The sequence below is a fragment of the Dryas octopetala genome, chromosome 1 (genome assembly GCF_963921425.1).
Source record: "Dryas octopetala chromosome 1, drDryOcto1.1, whole genome shotgun sequence".
NCBI lineage: Eukaryota > Viridiplantae > Streptophyta > Magnoliopsida > Rosales > Rosaceae > Dryas > Dryas octopetala.
This window is the reverse complement of record NC_141366.1, coordinates 22,889,023-22,910,220: the sequence shown is the minus strand read 5'-3', so window position 1 is coordinate 22,910,220 and position 21,198 is coordinate 22,889,023. Positions and strand designations below refer to the sequence as shown.

Here is a 21,198-nt window from a genome sequence, read left to right as displayed (position 1 = left end):
AGTACCTAAACTTTTATTTTGTGTCTAATAGGTACCAAAATAAATTTTTGTTAAAATTGTCAATAAAAATTAGGGGCAATATAGTCAAAGTATATTTTAATTATTTTCTTTATATGTTTAAAATTATTAAAAAAACACACACAACAAACAAAAAAAATTAAAAATTAAAATTAAAAAATAAATTTTTTGAAGTGACTATATTGCCCCTAACTTTTGTTGATAATTTTAACAGAAATTCATTTTGGTACCTATTAGACACAAAATAAAAGTTTGGGTACTCAATTGGGACAAATAAAAGTTTAGGTACCACATTAAGACAATGGTTAAAGTTCAGGTACTAAATATGAAAAAAAAACCAATAAAAAATGTTAGAATTTCACTAAACTCTAAAATGTTTTCTTTAAAAAAATTTCCCTAATGAGATCCTCAAGTCCAAACCCATATAAATCAGCCCAAACCATGCCTAGTATAACTTGTTTTTCTTCAGCACAGACCAGACACGAGAGAGAGTGAGTGAGTGAGTGAGACAGAGAGTGCGATAGAGAGAGACAGAGAAAGAGGAGGAGACTCACCTTCACTAAGCAGACAGCTGCTGATTGTTGTTCCTGCTCAAACAAAGTGTGGGTGCCGAAACGAGTTTTAGTTTGGGGTTAAAGGTATGTCAGATTCTTCCTATTCAATTATTCGATTTTGATTTTGCAATGTTAAGACATTGATTAGGTTTCTGAAAGTACATGAGTATGGAAAACTAGGGTTAATTTGGCTTAATTTCTCATTCTTCCCCTTTTTTTTTTCAAAATTTTCCTCTGATTTTCGGTGATGTCGGCCCAATATTGGGGATTTCCGATATTTACCGAAATTATCGTCGATATCGAGGAAATATCGGGGATACGGGTGAAGATTTTGCTTCACCGCCCTATCGGTGTCGCCGACTCCGAAAAGCGACATTTCTCGGAATGTCGACCGATATTTTGAACACTTGGTAAAAGTTTACTAGCCAATTTTCTTGGTAAAAGTTTTGCAATCTTGAAGAACTTATTATGCAATAGTGGCTGTTAGTTTGGCTGGTCCTATTTAGTGCTTCATCCATGGAAGCCTTGCAGGTGTCTATTATGAATTCCATTGAGCTTTTCATCTACCACCCAGTTTATACATTTCGCTTTAGTCCGTTCTGGTGTCCCTGCCTTGTATGTTTTGAATGCTTTGGAATACAAATGCATGCCTTGATTTTACAGATTAAATCCTAATAAAATGGTTGTGCTTTGCCTTTTATTGACATTTCTTTAGGTAACAACACCCAGCTGCCAGCCCAAGCGAGCAGCTTTATCTTAACTTTGGATTCCCAATCTTTGCCTTGGGTTACAAGTTACAACACCCCCAAATGGCTGAGGATTCTGTGCTGCTAAGTACCCAACTAGCCCAAGCAACCTTAAACGGCACTGTCTCCATTCAAAAAGAGGAATTTTCTGATAGAGTCCTGATCCGATCCATCATCTTGCGACCTGATGGGGGATCTGGGCTAGCCGGGCAGCAGGTCCAGGTTGGTGGGTGGGTGAAGACGGGTCGGAAGGCAGACAAGGATGCATTTGCGTTTCTGGAGCTGAATGATGGGTCATGCGCAGGCAACTTGCAGGTGATTGTGGAAGCAGACAAGGCTGACCTGGGGCACCTTGTGCCAACTGGTACATGTGTGGTCGTGGATGGCATGCTTAAGCTCCCCCCAGCTGGGACCAAGCAGAAGGTGGAGCTTCGGGTCGAGAGGGTAGTCCATGTGGGTCTGGTTGACCCAGCTAAGTACCCGTTGCCCAAGACCAGGCTCTCCATTGAGCTTTTAAGGGACTTCGTCCATTTGCGTCCCAGAACCAACACGGTAAGCTGTTTGCATAAATGTGAAACACACATAGTATATACATGTGTGTGTCTGTGCTTACATATATATTTTCTATTTGTACCTTGGGTATGGTTAATTTGTTTACTTTTTTGAATTTTGGTGTTATGTATGTGAGTTAGATGTATTTATATAAAGAAAATGTGATTTAGATAGTTCCAATGTAGTTTAGTCCTCGCTGATTATTAGATTGTTCCAATGTAGCTTGTCCACAGCTGTTTGTACTTTTATATATGCAGAAATGTTAAAGGGCAGTTGTCGTTGATGATGATGTGTTGCTTTGAAGGCCTTTTTTCTAGGACCTTTTATGTTTTTGATAATTAGTATTTGATTATCATGTTTCGCTTTTAGATCTCTGCTGTTGCTCGAATCAGAAATGCCCTGGCATATTCAACGCACACATTTTTCCAAAAGCATGGCTTTCTTTGGGTGCACACTCCAATTATCACCACCAGTGATTGTGAGGGTGCTGGTGAGATGTTTCAAGTCACAACCTTGATTAATGAAGCTGAAAAGTTGGAGAAGGAGCTGATTAAGAACCCTCCTCCATCAGAAGCAGACATAGAAGCTGCCAAGCTTACTGAAAAGGAGAAAGGAGATGCTGTTGCTCAGCTGAAATCTGATAAAGCGAGTAAGCAGGAAATTGGTGCTGCTGTGGCTGAACTAAAAAAGGCAAAGGAGAATGTCTTGAAGTTGGAGGAGAGATCCAAGCTTCAACCGGGTATCCCCCGAAAGGATGGGAAGATTGACTATACCCAAGATTTTTTTGCTCGTCAAGCCTTTTTGACTGTTTCTGGCCAACTCCAAGTTGAATCTTATGCGTGTTCTCTTAGTAGTGTCTATACATTTGGGCCTACTTTTCGAGCTGAGAACTCACATACTTCTAGGCATTTGGCAGAATTCTGGATGGTGGAGCCTGAATTAGCGTTTGCGGATCTTGAGGTTTGTGAAGCTTAAATCTTATGCAGTCATCACTATACATTTTGGATTTTGATGTTTAGTCTGTACGTATATGGTGTTACTATTTGGTTGCTTGCAAGTTGCAGTTATGTTTAATGTCAAAATCCCTGACATCAGATCCACCTTCCAACAATCTATATCTTAATAGTCCTCCAAGAATCTCTTCTATAAGTTTTATTTGTTTTATTTTTCTCGTTTGTAGTATTGTTAAGGGTCCTCATATCCAAAGGTCATTGTTGCTAATGGTGATCTATTTGAAATTGAATGCCAACTTTCATGTTGAAATCCTGTGTGCTGTATTTTTTATATCAATATCCTTGACAAGTTCACTTTGCTATGCTCTATATCTCAACAGCTTTCCGAGGAGGGGCCACATGGCCTTCTTTTTAGTGCTCTCTCTTTTATAATTTGTATCTGTTTCTAGCTTTCCTTATTTGAAGTATTGTTAAGGGACCCTCATTCCAAAGTTCATTGTTTCTAATGGTGATCTGTCTGGAATTTAATGCCAACTTTCACTTTGAAATGCTGTGTCTATGCCACGGATGGCTAGTTTTTCATGGGAGCATAAAAGCTGCCCCTTAACTTTCTATTGTCCATGAATTTTGTATTTTCTTTTGTCGTATTGTCCATGTAGAAGTCTTACAGTTTGCTTACTCTTGTAGGATGATATGAACTGCGCAGAGGCGTATGTGAAATTTCTGTGTCAGTGGTTGCTTGACAATTGCCTTGATGATATGCAATTTATGGCTGACAAAATTGATAAAAGTTGCATTGATCGTCTAAGAATGGTTGCTTCAACACCCTTTATACGGATTACATATACGGAAGCGGTGGAGCTGCTTATTGAGGCTGTGAAAAATGGTAAGAGGTTTGAAAACCAGGTAGAGTGGGGGATTGATTTGGCATCTGAGCATGAAAGGTACTCCCATATCATTATTCTGCTCGGTTTGTCTATTATGGGTACTGATTAAATTGAACTTACTAATTTATTGTTTTGCTTTTATGCAGATACCTGACAGAGGTGAAATTTCAGAAGCCTGTTATTGTTTACAATTACCCCAAAGGGATCAAAGCATTCTACATGAGGCTCAATGATGATTCTAAAACAGTGGCTGCTATGGATGTCCTGGTACCAAAGGTGGTCATTTTCTTCTAAATTTTCTATCATTGAGTTCAGTGCGCATAGTTCTGTTATACATAAACATTGTGTATCTTTTGCATGTATGCACCTTTATATTTTTCTTATATTTCAGGTGGGAGAGTTGGTTGGTGGAAGCCAAAGGGAAGAGCGATATGATGTTATTCAGAGCAGGTATGAGAATTTTGCTACTCGATTGATCATCCTAATCATATTCTTATATGCATGTACTGCTTCCTTTTTGTTATTTTTAGTAAGTTTCTCTGACATATTTCCATTGTAGTTTTCTTATGCGCAATTTTTGGTAGTGGTTGCTTTGTCCTCCCATACGTTGAATGGTGAACATGTAATGTTTGAACTAACAAATGTATGTATTTTGGGGCGCATCTTTTATTGCAGGATTAAGGAGATGGGGCTCCCCACTGAGCCATATGAGTGGTACCTAGACTTGCGGCGCTTTGGGACTGTCAAACATAGTGGTTTTGGTTTAGGCTTTGAAAGGATGCTTATGTTTGCTACTGGGATTGACAATATTAGAGATGTTATTCCCTTCCCCAGATATCCTGGAAGAGCAGATCTTTGAAATGTTTAGTCTATAGGTTGACAGGGATTATTTGAATTTGTTCATAGAGTTGTGTATCCATTTTGCCTTTGTCTAGGCTAACTACATAGATGGCCGATTGTTTCTTCCATACAACATAGATCAAACAGTTTGCAGAGTTGGGATTGTTATATGCCTCGAGAAACTCTAATTACTTACTGTGTGTTAAAATCCAGTGTATGTTTTTGTTTTGGAAAGCCAGTGTTTTGTTGATTTCATTAATTGGTTTCCGTGTGATTTCTTGACCAGTTTTGTCTTCTTTTTGGAACTACGTGGCCGTGTAAGTTCTGGCCTGTCTTCTTTGGGCTTCAGCCGGCCATCATACCAAAACAAAAAGAATACAAGCTAAACTTTTCTTTTTATTAACAAAATAGTGCTTATAAAGAGACTCCCATTTCCAATGTTTTCAGAAATTCTTGAATTTTTGAATTGGGGCCAGGTATTTCTTGCAGAGGTAGAAGGAGGGTAAAAGATTGCCTGAGAGAGATAGCCAATTAATATTTAACTAAGAAAATCAATTCTTTGATTGGTTTCCAAGAATTCTATTATTTTTTTTTATTAATTAACTGTCGTCCATACGATTAAACTCAGGGCCTCCTTTGACAATGAGAAATTTTTTTTTTGGTTAATGGCAAGAATTCTATGAGTTAGGTTTTTGGATCTCTTGACATTATGAGTAGAAATACCACTAGAGAAACATCTTCTTGCAATATATATGTCTTTAAGGCCTTCCAGCCTTCTTAATATCAAGGTAAATGATTGTATTTTATTTGATGGTATACAACTAAAAATTTCTCAAAAAAATATAGATATAGAGGTAAGAGTAAGTTTAAAAAACTGAGCGTGACATATTTTTCTTAAATCAAACAATAAATCCATTCCATTCATTTGATAAGATTTTGTAAGTACTGTAAGACAAATTTAGAATTATTCTTTGAAAATCTCTATAAATCAGTTAGTCAAGGCTTTGTTTTATTCTTATCCAAAAAGTTATCCAATTTTAAATCTTTATACCTAATCCCTTAAATCTTTACCCTTGGAACCTGCGTTTCTATAAATACACCTCACTACGTACAGCTTGGTCAGTGTTACATTCTTTAGAATTCACGTACAATCTCTGTTGAAAGGTCTGTTCAATTTGTAAATATGTGATTTGTAGTATGTCCTTATTATTTTGCTTCCTTGGTGGTCTTGAAGTTTTCTATTTTCCAATGAAAAGGAATGATGGTTTTAGTTGCATGAAAAATTTTCAATATATATATTCCTTTTAGCTTTCGATTCTCAATGACAATATTTAAATTGATTGGGGTGTGTTTTATAGTCTATGCATACCTTATTTAGTTATATCTGTAAATTCAACTATGAATTTATCATGTGAGATATGTGATTCTCTCTCTCTCTCTCTCTCTCTCTCTCTCTCTCTCTTTCGCCATATGGTCATTTATGAAATGTTATATATGTTTTCAAAGTGTCAATAATTAGGTGAAATTTTGTTTAAATTTGTAGTCGAGATTCACAGTTGTTAGATATATGACCCGTCAGTGCAATATCGATCTAATATATATAGTTTACTTGTACAGGTTTGACAGACTAGATTATAATGATGCTAAGGCCAACTTCATCAGTCCTCTTAGTGGGACTTGTGTGCCTATGCTGCTGGGCAGCAATGGCACAAGCAGAAGCAGAATACATGGCATACAAGGACCCTAAAAGGCCAATGAATGCTCGAATAAAGGACCTCATGGACCGAATGACACTAGCCGAAAAGATTGGCCAGATGACGCAGCTGGACCGTGCCAATGTCACGGCCGAGATCATGAGGGACTACTCCATAGGCAGTTTGCTGAGTGCTGGAGGGAGTGTGCCAAAGCTGCAGGCTAGTCCACAGGATTGGATGGAAATGGTGAATGAGTTTCAAAAGGGTGCACTTTCAAGCCGGCTTGGGATCCCTATGATATATGGGATTGATGCTCTTCATGGCCACAATAATGTTTATAAGGCCACAATTTTCCCACATAATATTGGTCTTGGAGCTACCAGGCAAGTGAGATTTTTTGTAATTAATTACTGAAAAGGAGAAAAAGAAAAGGGTGGTAATGAAGTTTCCTGTCCAAACAAAAAAGTGTTCATGAAGTTTAATTCAGGTTGGAATTAGCTGAATTCTTAGACATATATATCACTTTGAAACTGCTCTTTCTTTTATTTTTTTCTTTTTTGCCCTTCCATTTTATGTGGTCTTTGGCTTTGATTCTAATTAAAGTATTTGACATATATAGTTAACTAATAAAACTATGTTTTAATTTGCAATTAATGTTGTTTGATTTGTATATGACAAATTTCCCATGTTGCAGGGATCCAGAACTTGTGAAAAAGATTGGTGCCGCAACTGCTCTTGAAGTTAGAGCTACTGGCATTCACTATGTATTTGCACCATGCATTGCGGTAAGCAATCCATGAAGAGAACTTGCAATGCTGCTTTTCTAGTAATTACAGACTAATTTGATAAAGAAAAAAAACTAATCTTAAACCTTAATGTGCATAAAATAATAGGTCTGCAGAGATCCGAGATGGGGTAGGTGTTACGAGAGTTATAGTGAGGATCCTGAAATCGTAAAACAAATGACTGACATCATACTTGGATTGCAAGGCGAAATTCCAGCTGGTTCAAGGAAGGGCGTTCCTTACGTTGGTGGAAAGTAAGTTGAACAAGTATCAATTTTGCTTTGGATAATACTACTTGTGCCACATTTTGGTACCACATTATATACGTACACAACGCGATACCAAAATGGAGGTCCCTCTAGCATTATTCCTGCTTAATTATTGTTATGATATTTAGGGATAAGGTAGCAGCCTGTGCAAAACACTTTGTTGGAGATGGAGGTACCATCAAGGGCATCAATGAGAACAACACAGTGACCGATTGGCATGAATTGTTGAGCATTCACATGCCTGCTTACGACGATTCTATCATCAAGGGTGTGTCCACTGTCATGGTGTCCTACTCCAGCTGGAATGGAAAGAAGATGCATGCTAATCGTGACCTTGTCACCAGATTTCTCAAAAACACCCTTAGGTTTAGGGTATACACTAAAAATAAAATTCAAATAGTTACTTGGACATGAATGAATGAATGAGTGAGAAGTACTAATTACTACCATGTTATTGCTCAAATTTCAGGGTTTTGTCATCTCAGACTTTCAGGGTATTGACAAAATTACCTATCCACCCCATTCGGATTACCCGAATTCAGTTCTTGCTGGTATTCTAGCTGGCATTGACATGGTTAGTTGCTACATACATATCTTCAGTATGTATACAAATCAAATATAACTCTAATTCTGATTTGCAAACTATGCAACTCTAATAAATTGTGTTAATTTTTCAGGTCATGGTTCCCTTCAATCATACTGAGTTCATTGGCACTGTAACCAACCTTGTCAATACCAAACGTATCCCCATGAACCGTATCGATGATGCAGTTAGGAGAATTTTGAGAGTCAAGTTCATGATGGGTCTGTTTGAGAACTCCTTGGCTGATCAGAGCTTCGCTGACAAGCTTGGAAGCCAGGTTTTGATCTCTTATACTAAACCTTCTAAAATAATTAATGCACATGATGAATGATGATCAAGTATTCATGAAAGCTTATGTTATGTTATATAATTATTAATTGCAGGCTCATAGAGATTTGGCAAGGGAAGCAGTGAGGAAGTCACTTGTCCTTTTGAAGAATGGAGAAAATGCAGACACACCAGTACTGCCACTCCCTAAAAAGATTATGAAGATCCTAGTTGCTGGAACCCATGTTGACAATTTGGGCTATCAATGTGGTGGGTGGACTCTCACTTGGCAAGGACTTGGTGGCAACAACCTCACTGCTGGTATATTTATATCTGCTTTTTTGTGTTAAGTGTATATTTAACACTGGAAATGTTAAGCCTTGCATTACAATATATAATGTCATAGTCGATCTGCTTAATTAATTTCGACCATAATATTCATCTGTGTACAGGAACCACAATCCTAAGTGCCATCAAAGCTGCAGTTGATCCCAGCACAGAAGTTGTCTTTAGTGAAAACCCTGATGCTGATTTTGTGAAGTCAAACAAGTTCGACTATGCCATTGTTGCTGTTGGAGAGCACCCCTACGCCGAGACAAACGGGGACAGTTTGAATTTGACGATTGCAGACCCGGGTCCAAACACTATCACCAACGTCTGCGGTGGAGCCAAATGCGTTGTTATTATTGTATCCGGCCGCCCGGTTGTGATTGAGCCCTACGTTTCTTCAATGGATGCTATTGTGGCTGCATGGCTGCCTGGAACTGAAGGGCAAGGAATTGCTGATGTTCTTTTTGGTGATTATGGATTCACTGGAAAGCTTCCAAGGACTTGGTTCAAGACAGTTGATCAGCTCCCTATGAATGTTGGTGATGCACATTATGATCCACTCTTCCCCTTTGGTTTTGGACTTACAACTCAGCCTGCTAATCAGTCAAGTTAGGCATTGGCTTCAAACAATCAATAATTAGTATTGTTTAGGCATGCATTGTCTCTTTTTCTTGTCCTCTTTGATTATTACATTGGATTTCCACATTGTTATTCTTTTTAATGCAATGATGTCGTGTGCTTTAGCAAACGATTTTCATTGAATGGAAGAACAAGAGGTCACAATGAGAGAGAAAATGTGACAGTGATCAAAAGATAAACATTACACCAAAATACAGGATGACTAGATAAATAACATGCATGACACAATTTATAGTTCAATTTGCAATATTAACTCTGAATTTGCAAAGTATATATTTTGAATTTATAGTTCATTTGCACTACACCAAAGATTGGATAACATTCAGGTAAATATACTTGTGCTCTATACATGATTACAGAAGTCTCACCTGAAAACAAAAGCAGATACAAAGAAATATAACAAAATGCAATACAGAGGACTGAGAATAAAAAAATGTTTGACTGCAGAGAAAGATAACGAACCATGGTGGCAAATGTGAATGATATAAAAACAAAGGATGCATTGGTTAGATTAGCATCTACTGCTTGCTGTTCCAAGAGCCGTTGGTAACTAAAACCATGCTGGCCGGTGTTGTCATTCTTGTATCCATGTCGATGCCTTCATAGATTACGAGAAGACATACAAAATAAGCATGCTTCATAACCTAGTTCGACCAATAGGGTCCCTCTAAAAGTCACACACATTTGCCTGTTGTTTTGAGAGTGCACGTCATCATTATGTTAACTTACACATGTCACCAAATCTCTGCATCCTCACCTTGCTCCTTTGGATATGAATATAGCTTTGTGAACAAAATAGATGGCACAGTTCAATAAAAACAAAAAAAACAAAATTGCTCTCATAAACCACCTTTAAACAGATTGCTCTTGCCCATTCAGAAACATAGGTATAAACTCCAACATCTCCAACACCGCATCCTATTCCGGCAAAATCAATTCTCCTATACATTTACTGACAAAGCAAAATAAACAAGAAAACTACCAACTATCCAACCATCTTCCTCACTTGCTGTCTGTGAAATCTGCATCAATAACATCTCCATCGGGTCCCTTGCCAGATGATTCTGAAGGCCCAGCTTCAGCACCAGGTGATGGCCCTGGACCAGCATCAGCACCAGGAGCACCCGGAGCACCAGGAGCGCCAGGCTGGTTGTAAAGAGACTGGCCAATCTGCATGACTTCCTGGTTAAGGGCAGCCATGGTATCTTTTATAGCTTGGGTTGAACCCCCTGAAATCGCCTCCTTAAGCTCTCCAAGTTTTGCCTCAACCTTCTCTTTAACTGGGGCTGGTACCTTGTCTCCCAGCTCCTTCAGCTGCTTCTCAGTTTGGTAGACAACAGAATCAGCCTGGTTCTTTGTGTCAATGGCATCTCTCTTCTCCTTGTCCTCCTTTGCAAACCTTTCAGCTTCGCTAACCATCCTTTGCACCTGTATGTTTCCAGAAGTTTCCCTTAATTTAATTCAAGACTTAAAACACAAAGGGCTAAGACATGCCTAGACTTTTAGCTTCAAATCTAATATCATAAAGCTAACAGTGTTTTTATTCGCTAGTTAACTACATCATAAACATACCTCATCACTGGGCAATGTACTAGCACCAGTAATGGTGATGTCTTGCTTCTTCCCTGTGCCCTTATCAATAGCAGCTACCGAGAGAATACCGTTGGCATCAATGTCAAATTTGACTTCAATTTGAGGAACCCCACGTGGCGCAGGCGGGATACCATCCAAACGGAAGCTACCAAGAGATTTGTTATCTCTAACAAATTCTCTCTCCCCTTGGAGAACGCTAATCTCTACACTTGTCTGCCCATCTGCAGCCGTTGAGAACACCTCTGATTTTGAGGTAGGTAAAGTGGTGTTTCTGGGAATGATCTTTGTCATGACGCCACCAAGGGTCTCCAATCCCAGAGACAGTGGTGTCACATCCAAGAGTACAATATCACTGACATCTCCAGCTAATACACCGGCCTAGAATCAAGCAAATAAAAGTAGCACCAGTCAGGCAATCATAATAGTAACCAGAAAAACTGGCGCATAAATGAAAGAAGCAATAACTGTAAAGCACTTTACCAGTTAAGAAAGATGATAACTATACAACATTGGACATAGGATGTTGCTAATTGTAGAAAGCAATAATGGACCCACCTGAACTGCAGCCCCTAGGGCAACAACTTCATCAGGATTGACTGTAACATTAGGTTCCTTCCCTGTTAGCTTCTTCACAACCTCCTGAACAGCTGGAATACGTGTTGAACCACCAACAAGTATCACCTCATCTAAATCTTTGAAGGAGAGTTTTGCATCCCTCAAGGAATTCTCAACTGGTGTTTTAAGCCTGAAATAATATAGCAATGAGAATTACTTTAGAATGCAAAATTTCCAGGGTTTATACCAGGAAAACCCACAAAGATAGCACCCAGAAAACCTTCTACAATCCTAAGCATTAAATGTGATAGCGTGAAATAAGCAATGCAAAAGAACTGCACACAAATATGCAGATATGAATAATCTCATTACAAGTTTTGAAGCAATAGTGCATACCTGTCTAGCAGGTCTGAGCACAACTCCTCAAACTTGGCCCTTGTAAGGGTTGTCTCAATGTGCTTGGGGCCATCTTGAGTCGCGGTAATGAAAGGCAAGCTGGAACATTACAAATATCACAAACAAAACATTGTGAGAAATGAAAAGACACAGAAAGAGAGAGAGAGAGAGATAATCATCGAAATTATCAGATATTAGCAACATACCTAATGTTTGCCTGAGTCAAAGATGACAACTCCATTTTGGCTTTCTCAGCGGTCTCTGTCAGCCGCTGAAGAGCTTGTTTATCCTTCAACAAATCTATTCCTTCATCTCGTTTGAAGCTTGCAGCAAGCCAATCAACAATCCTCTGCATAATAACAACAACATTAGAACCATCCTTATCACTATTTAGTCCTCAAACTTCACCAAAAGGAGAAGACTTAAGGAAACAAATGAAAAAAAATATATATATATATCTTAAGCGTATTAATCATAGTACATCAGAAAAAAAAAATCCTAACCTTATCAAAGTCATCACCACCCAAATGTGTGTCTCCAGAAGTAGATAGAACTTCAAACACTCCATCACCGACCTCCAACACTGTAATGGAATGAGACAAGTTTGTAAATATTCTTCATGCAAAGAGAAATCTATAAATAAATCTAACAAAGATACAAATCAATATCTTATTGACATAACTGACTAAAGGCAATGTATACCAGTAACAAACACTATACCTGAGACATCAAAAGTACCACCTCCAAGGTCAAATACCAAGATTGTTTCGTTATTCTTCCTTTCAAACCCATATGCTAAAGAAGCAGCAGTAGGTTCATTTATGATCCTAAGAACTTCCAAACCAGCAATACGGCCGGCATCTTTTGTAGCAGTTCTTTGAGAATCATTGAAGTAAGCAGGCACAGTGACCACAGCTTTATTGACTTTATCATTCAAAAACTTTGAAGCATCATCCACAAGCTTCCTCAAAACCTAAATCAGTGATAAACTGAGATTAACAATAACATAACCAAGGCATAATATTGGTTTCAGCAATAAACCTCATGCAGATGGTTCACTTGGAGAAGACAATTAGAACAGTTTTTAAGGGTAAAGTGAAATACCATAAGATTGGAAACTAGGACAGCTAGCGTTCATAGCATAATATGAGAAGAACAAACCACATGAACCACACAAATTCACATTAATGGACAACAACAAACATTCCTGGCAAAAGCCACCATCATGTGCTGACATCCACACAAATGAACTATCAAGAATGCAGATAAATACATATGTAAACATACATGTACACTTAAACTAATCCCATATAAAAAAAGTCTTATCAATACCATAATGGATTCACTCAACAGACAGAAGAAAATACAGAATCTATATGCATGGTACATAAGGGTCGCAAATTGGGCAATCAAGGCAGAAACTGGGAAAGCCACAAAATACTAAGACTCTTAGGGTTTGTGTTGGCCAAGACTTAGAAAAAAGGCAGTTTTCACATAAAAAGACATTAATGCTGAATATTGACCAGCAGATCATGAAGCTACTCAACCACATTCTACAGAAAATCAACCATTGTGACCACCGACCAGAACATCTCAATCCAGATGAACCTCAACATCATGTCATTTATATCCAACTATTTAAGGCAGGTAAATGGGTATGGGTACGACTGATACCAACATAGTAGTATATTACCATTCGCTTAGAACTTAATGCATAATAACCCATTCATACCCACTGATCTACTACCCATTTATTTAGGCTGGGTTAGGGTGGGCAAATGGGTATGCTAATATTTCAAATGTAAACCTTCACCAACAATCAAATTAACAACCCAATTGTGCCTAGCACTCTTCACGCAATTTTCCCACCAGTGAAACATCACAATATAGCAATCTCAGTCTCAGTTGTGCCTGTTTCTACTCACTAGCTTCATTCAATGCAAGTTTTCCACTCTCCATTAACCAGCCTAAAACAAAATTACCATCGCGTTTCATCCATTTTCCTTCGTTTTCCTACCGCCCAAAAGTGACCCATATACAAATTCCCACAAACCCATGTTGATAACCACCATTGTACGACCAACAATAAACGTGAAAATCTTACTTTATACAAACTAAAGCAGCATAAGACAACGAGTTACTCTAAGAACTTCACCATATTTCAATTCTTTAATTTTCCCAATACCTAAACAGAGCCAAACAGTAAAATTTCAACAACCCATCACCAAAAACACAGAAGCACACAGGCCAAACACAAAATTCTAAAATAAAATTATACCTGAGCTGAGATTTCTTCGGCAGCAAACTGTTTCCCTATAGCAGGACAGTCAAGCTTGACATTCCCATTCTCATCCCTAACAACCTTGTACGACACCTGCTTAGACTCCTCGTCTACCTCAGACATCTTCCTCCCAATGAACCTCTTCACCGAGAAGAAGGTGTTCTCCGGGTTCACAACGGCCTGTCGTTTCGCAATCTGACCCACAAGCCTGTCCCCGTTCTTAGTGTACGCCACCACAGACGGCGTCGTTCTCTGACCCTCGGCGTTGGTCACTATGGTGGGTTTCCCACCCTCCATAACACCAACGGCCGAGTTCGTCGTCCCCAAATCAATACCCACAACTTTCTCGTTGACAATGCGAAGTGGTCCGACCCTTCTGACTCCATTGGAGTGTAGGCTCAGGAAGCCCTTCAACGGCACCGTTTGGCCCAGTCTCTGACCCAAAAACGCCGTCCTCGGGGTTGCAAAATTGGGCCTCTTGAATGAAGAACCGGGCGCAGAGCCGAGGACGTTGATTTGAGCTGTGGAGTACGCCATTTCTGAGAGTTTTCAAGTGCAAAATTGGGGATGTAGAATTAGGGTTTTTGTTAGTTGTAGAGAAACCCTAATCCTACAATCGGGAGAAGCAGAAGTAGATGAGAGAGTTGGCGGAGAAAGAAGGAGATAAGGGCACCAGGATCCTCTACATCAGCTGTTTCTCTGCTTGTTTCTTCTTGTTTTTAGTCTTGACCGTTCAATTAAGATCTCTCGGCTGAGAATACACCACATCAGCTAAGGGATGGTAGGTTACCAAAACATTACTTTTCTAGAGTTAAAGGCAGGGGGTGTGTACAGTGTACTTCCACACAAAAAAGTTAGGGTGTGTATTTAACCAATTTTTTTTAGAGTGACAATATTTTATTCATAATAGATTTATAATAGTTAGAGAAAGTTCTTTGTTTAGTATTTCAACCATGACACTTATGTTTTATACTTTATTATATATAATTTTTCCTAATTTCAAAACATAAACTATATATTGAGATGTCAAATTAGTCTCTATCTCTATTATAAGTAAATTTTTCTCTATAATAGTAGGTGCGCTACTAGGTGCTTGTTTACAATCTCTAAGCATATATTTACAAATAACGATAATAAAATAAGTGAACAAAATGTTTAATTCAGCCATTAAAGTGTCATCGGACCAACTCCAGCGTATACTTGTAAATCAACAAAAACATAAACGCACTTTAACATGTGCATTGGTTTTAGTTATAGCTATAGCTAAAACCAATATTTAGTTATAACTTTTAGCTAAAATCACAAACTTGTACATTGATAAATATTATAACTAAAACTCACCTATTTAGCTTTTAGCTTTTAGCATGGGACCTAGCTGCAGTATATCGTTCAATTAGCGTGAGCCACATCCTTAGTTTCTCTCTCATGCCAAGAGCATCTGTGCACATAAGGTCCAGCTTTTTCTTGACTTTTGAGCTTGCAATAGTTAAGTTTAGCTAAAAATTTAAGTATTGCAATTTTAACTTAACTAAATGCTAACCAATGTAGATGAATTTTGTAACTTTTACCTAAATTTTAACTTTAGCTATTGCTTATAGCTAATCAATGCACATGCTTAGCAAAGTGTATTTAAACAATTATATCTACCAAACAAAACCATTTGGTTTGGTCTTACACATTTATCAATTTATAAATCAAACTAAATGGCTATAAACCACATAAACGAAACCAAATAAAACTTCTAAAAATTTCTCATATTCATTTTCTTCCACTATTGTCATTATTTCTCTCCCCTTAATCTTAACCTTTCTCTAGTCAATGCCTTCATTTTATTTCTATGTTTGCTACTCTTTTCTATTGTCTTTCTTAATTTCTTCGTAATGGGATGTTCTCCTGCCGCTCTTCCAAAGAGCCTACCCAATCTACCTTTTCCGGACAACAGGTTTTCAACTCTCTAGCGACCAAAAGTTAGAGGTATTCTTATTATCTTCGATCCGCTCTTTGTTAGCATGAACATGAATTAGATTCTATTCGTTTTCTTTATTCTTAAGGGAACTCCTCACCAGATGATGTATATGGCGGAGATTTGTCGCTTATCATCTTTCAGGCCCGTTCTTCAACTTTAAGAAACTCATGCTTGAGCCAACCTTTTTTTTTTTTTTCTTTATCCTCTCTCAAACTGCTCAAACTAATCAAACCAATAAAAGAATTGGTTTGGTTCAATTAACTATATGGTTTGGTAAAGTTTGATTGAGGACATATTCAAACCAATTAGATTGGTGCTTGTAGTTTTAGGCAATTTTTTTATTAAAAATATATAATGTAGCTATAATGTTGTAACTGAAGATACACTAAAATTATAGATATTAACAGACGCATATGTAGTTGCCAAGCATTCTAATTTTTGTCTTAGAACTTAATAATGCAATCGCTACGTGATGCTAGGTAAATAAATTAGTAATTTTATTTTAAAAATTAAAAAATGTATAATTTAAATGTATTGGCCGGTCTCACTACGATTTTACTTTCGCTCACAAAACTTTGCCAAAATTTGTGTTAGACAAGTTCCGAAGAGAGTAAAGTCCGATCAAAAGAGTTAAAAAGAAGAGTTTATTAGATTATAGGTTATGACAACTAAAATTGTTGGTCTAAAGGACAACCAACTAAGTAAGTTGAGCTGAAGGTCATGCATTTTTTTCCCCAATAAAAAAGAATGTTGTAATTTCTTTATTTTTTCCATGGAGTTCTCATACATGAGCATAAATTGACCTTGACCTGTTTGGATTGTGTCTAGAACAGCCTTTATTCATCTTGAATCGCTATTTACATGCATGGAAATGTTTAGATGTATATGCTCCTCATTTGAACCATGCCTTTAGTGAAGACTCAACCAAATCAGTCATATCCAGATTCACAATCTAAAAATAGAACACACTTCCGACTATGCTTATATTTTATTGCTGCATTATTTTTTGTCTTTTTTCCCCTACATAAATGCATGAGAAATCTTGTTGTGAACCGTCATTCTTTGTTATTGATAATTTTCATGCTGGGTTGTAGTTTTAGTTAATATATACAGTGCAAAAATCCTTGAATGAATGTAAGAGAACTTGAAATGGAGGTTGTAGTGCAACGTCCTTACGGTGAAATATGACCCAAAAATGACGACGTGACATTAACATATCAAATGTTACATCATTTAGTCTATTATATATGATAAAGAACTTGTGGAGAGTGCCTGTCAAGACCTTTTAAAGCAAGTTCTGTTAATTCATTCTCTTTGATCTCAAAGAGATATAAGTTTTCTAATTCTATGCAAATTTGCAAAGACATTTTCTTCAACCAACGGCACTTGGGGTAGGGAACCCAAACACAAGACCTCGAGCAAAGAGCTAAAACCTAAAACTAAATTGCATGCAGAAACAAGTAATTAGACCACAATATAGATAATAACACCAATTCTATAGGAGACATCTGACAAAGACTCTAGTCAATAGATGCTTATCCGATTCAACAAATTTCCTTTTCCTGCATTTAGTTTCATTGTTGTGTAAAATTTACTTACTGGTCAAGCGTCATTCACGCTCTCCTCGTGTACTCTCCCATCCTTGCCAGGACCGGGGAGTGCACGAGACAAGCGTGAATAGCTCCTTCCTACAACTAATGCCTTAAATCTTTACTTAACTACATTCCTATAATATATACCACCTCAGCCAGTGTTATAATATTCACGTTTTGCTAACAAAATCAACCTATCCGTAGATACTTCTTGTTCTTAGATTATTTCATGCTGAATAATGATTTGATAGTCGTTGAATTCGTATCGATGAATACTATGTAATAGTTTTACTTTGACCAAATAACCTCGAAAATCTAGTTGAATAAATCCAAGAGCACTAAAAAGTATGTTTCCTAAATTTGTAAAAATGATTATAAAAATTAGGCTTATTAGCACATTTGTCCCCTGATTTTTAGGTTTTTTTTTTTTTTTCACTTTTCCCCCTCACATTTATTTGTCTCATATAATCCCTTGAACTTTTATGTCGTTTCCCACATTGCCCGATTCCTTCAACTCCATCTACACCACCGTTAGAAATGCTGACGTTAGGGGTGGGCACGAGATGGGGGGGACGAGACTTACCTCATCTCGTTCCCATCTCATGATTTGAGTTCGGGATTGGTACGGGATGGGATAAGGGGTTTTGGGATTATGGTACCATCTTATCCCGTACCAAACTGGTTCGGTACGGGTTCGGTACCATCCCGATCCCAGACTAAAAAATAATAAAAATTCAATTATTCAATTTTTATTCAAGATTCATCTTCGAATAATAACTTGTAAACATAACCTATTTACAAACGAAACAAGAATTCAAGTAATAATCTATTTTTATTCAAGATTGAAAATTCATCTTTAAGACTTCAACAATTCAATCATTCAACAATTCAAAATTCAAATAAACAACAATACAACATAAACTTCAACAATTCAAATATTCAAAGTTTCAAAGTTCAAACATAAACTCATAAATCAGTAAGTCACAATTAAGCCTCATGGCTTATTTACCAAATCCAAACTAAAAAACATAATTAAGCCTTATGACTTATTACATCCCAAACTAAAAAAAAAACTGAAAAACATAATTAAGCATATGGCTTATTACATCACAAACACAACAAACATAATTAAGGCTTGTGGCTTATTACATCTCAAACTCATAAATTAAAATTAAGCCTTATGGCTTATTACATCTCAAACTCATGAGTAATTGAAATCCAAATTACTTTCCCTTTGCTTTTGGATTTGAACTCTTCAAACTACAAGTGACATCAATGGTAGTACTTGCATATTCTTCACAAAATAATTTATAGCAATTAGTAACTTAGTCCATGAAACTTACAAAACAAGTACAAACTTACAAATCAAACCAAGTAAAGTTTAAGATAATAAAAAAAATATTACATGCTTCAACACTTTCATAAAATTCAAGTTCTTTAAGACAAGGTTCATCTTCTAAATCCAAGTTAAAAAATGAATTGGGCTTAGTGATATTTGGGCCCATTAAATTAAATAAATAAATTTTTAATTAAATTTTAATTAATCAGTACAGGATGGGACCATCCTGGTATTGAACCTTCAGGACCGATCTCATCCCGTTTGAGATCGATACGGTATGGGATCGGTATGGGATTAGAAAAAAAAAAACGGGATAGGACCAAACGATATAGAATGACACAGAACGGTATGGTTTCAGTATTTTTGGTCTTAATGCCTACCCTTAGCTGACGTGGAAGGGTAATTTTGTCATTTCACCTGTAAAATATATTTAAAATAATATTTAAATTAACAAACTAATAAAACTTTAAATTAAAATAAAACTTTTAAAATTAAATTAAATTTAAAAAAAAAAAGACCAAACCCCTCCCTCCCCACCCACTGCGAATGCCGGCCATCCCACTCTTCCCACACTTTGCACATTCCGACCACCCCACCTTCTCCACCCACTGCATATGCCCACAACCTCCTCCATTCTTTTTTTTTTCTCTCTCTCTCTCTCTCTCTCTCTCTCTCTCTCTCTCTCTCTCTCTCTCTCTCTCTTTCTCTCTCTCTCCCCCTCCCCTACACATGCCAGCCACACCCCACCCAGCCCCAACTCATCCCTGCCCAGCCAAGACCCATACCACCCAGCCCTAAACCCGCCCCGCCCAGCCTCACCCAGCCTCTTCCCGCACAGCCTCACCCTGCCCCGATTTGCCCTATGCAGCCCAGCCCTCCCCCACCCCGCCCACCCCCACTCAACCCCTCCCCTGCCCTGCACAGCCTCACCCTGCCCCGATCCGTCGCACGCAGCCCAACCTAGCCCGACCCTCGCTCTGCCCCGATCTGCCCCACACAGCCGAGCCCCTCCCCGCCCAGCCCTAGCTCGGCCCAGCTCTTCCCCGACCAGCCCCAGCTCGGTCCAACCCCTCCCCCTCGCCCGCCTCCACCCAGCACCTCCCACTGTCCCACACCCTCTCCCCTCCCCCAGCCTCACCTCAAACCCACAATCCAGAGATTTATTTATTTTAATTAAAATTTCAGTTTTATGTTTTTAATTAAAAAAATGTGGTAAGGTTGCCAACATGGCATATTGGGTCCCACAAATGACCACATGGCACAAACATGGCAAAGATTGGTCCTCTGTGGCTAAAGAGACGAAATTGCCCCGCTACGTAGACGCTACGTCAGCATTTCTAACAGTGGTGTAGACGAAGTTAACGAAATTGGGCAATGTGGGAAACGACATAAAAATTCAGGGGATTATATGAAACAAATAAATATGAGGAGGTAAAGTGAGAAAAAACCTAAAAATCAGGGGGCAAATGTGCTAATAAGCCTAAAAATTATAATGAGTTTAATTAAAATCTCAAAAAAAAAAAAAAAAGTGCTGCTATTTGCACACCCTTTTTTTTCTTTTTGCACACACTTTTCTCCTACACACCCCCTATCTTCTCCCAAAATTTAAAATTTCTCTTTAACACACCCCTCCAATTACCCTAATACCCCTATTTTATACATTTCACAAAATTTCTCACAACACACCCCTTCACCCACCACACCCCATCAACCATACCAAAAAAAAAAAAAACACACAGCCCCTCCCTCACCCTCGACCACCTCCCTCCCTCTCTCCTTCCCTCACTGACCACTTCCCTTTCTCTCTCCTCCTCGCAGCACCGACCTCTCTCTCTCTCTCTCTCTCTCTCTCTCTCTCTCTCTCTCTCTCTCTCTCTCTCTCTCTCTCTCCTCCCCGCAGCACCACCCTCCTATCTCTCTCTCTTCTTCCGCAGCAGCACCACCCTCCGAACACCATTAAAAAAAAATTTCAGTTCAGCAGGTTCGGCGGACCAGTGCCAAACTGGGCTGTTTCGTTCGGCACTCATCCGCCGAACAATCCTGTTATATTCGGCGGATGACTGCCGAACCAAACAGCCCGGTTCGGCACCGGTCCGCCGAACTGCCGAATTGCATATATATTTTTTTAATGGTGGCTGGTTCTGGGCTTCGAGGTGGAAGACGAGGTGCTGCGGGCAGAGGTGTAGCAGCGTGTGGGCGGCGGCCAAGGTTGACGGTGAAGAAGAAACATGTGGCTGCCGAAGGTTGGGTGGGTGTTTGCCGAAGGCAACTAGAATGTTCGGTGGGTGGCTGCCGAAGGAAATCGCCTGTTTCGGCGGATGGCTGCCGAACGAACCCGCAGGTTTCGGCGGATGACTGC

At 38.5% G+C, this 21,198-nt stretch overlaps 3 protein-coding genes across 3 annotated transcripts; 2 read left to right on the top strand and 1 right to left on the bottom strand.

The window, feature by feature from the left end:
• The first annotated feature begins 467 nt into the window (after positions 1 to 467).
• LOC147299218 (asparagine--tRNA ligase, cytoplasmic 1-like) lies at positions 468 to 4,805 on the top strand. The gene is made up of 7 exons (XM_086235686.1): positions 468 to 656; positions 1,288 to 1,870; positions 2,240 to 2,830; positions 3,511 to 3,767; positions 3,857 to 3,986; positions 4,102 to 4,160; positions 4,386 to 4,805. The coding sequence occupies exons 2-7, from the start codon at positions 1,382 to 1,384 to the stop codon at positions 4,567 to 4,569; spliced, it is 1,710 nt and encodes a 569-aa protein (XP_086091812.1). The 5' UTR covers positions 468 to 656; positions 1,288 to 1,381; the 3' UTR covers positions 4,570 to 4,805.
• Positions 4,806 to 6,190: 1,385 nt separating this feature from the next.
• LOC147299217 (uncharacterized) lies at positions 6,191 to 9,228 on the top strand. Its single transcript, XM_086235675.1, has 8 exons — positions 6,191 to 6,627; positions 6,939 to 7,029; positions 7,138 to 7,283; positions 7,427 to 7,670; positions 7,768 to 7,872; positions 7,976 to 8,158; positions 8,265 to 8,469; positions 8,601 to 9,228. Exons 1-8 carry the CDS (start codon positions 6,191 to 6,193, stop codon positions 9,089 to 9,091), a joined length of 1,902 nt encoding a protein of 633 aa, XP_086091801.1. The 3' UTR covers positions 9,092 to 9,228.
• Positions 9,229 to 9,950: 722 nt separating this feature from the next.
• LOC147299216 (stromal 70 kDa heat shock-related protein, chloroplastic-like) lies at positions 9,951 to 14,593 on the bottom strand. The gene is made up of 8 exons (XM_086228647.1): positions 13,940 to 14,593; positions 12,382 to 12,634; positions 12,165 to 12,244; positions 11,868 to 12,010; positions 11,662 to 11,760; positions 11,266 to 11,455; positions 10,690 to 11,088; positions 9,951 to 10,545 (listed from the first exon to the last, which is right to left on the bottom strand). The coding sequence occupies exons 1-8, from the start codon at positions 14,477 to 14,479 to the stop codon at positions 10,120 to 10,122; spliced, it is 2,130 nt and encodes a 709-aa protein (XP_086084773.1). The 5' UTR covers positions 14,480 to 14,593; the 3' UTR covers positions 9,951 to 10,119.
• Between the last annotated feature and the right edge of the window lie 6,605 nt (positions 14,594 to 21,198).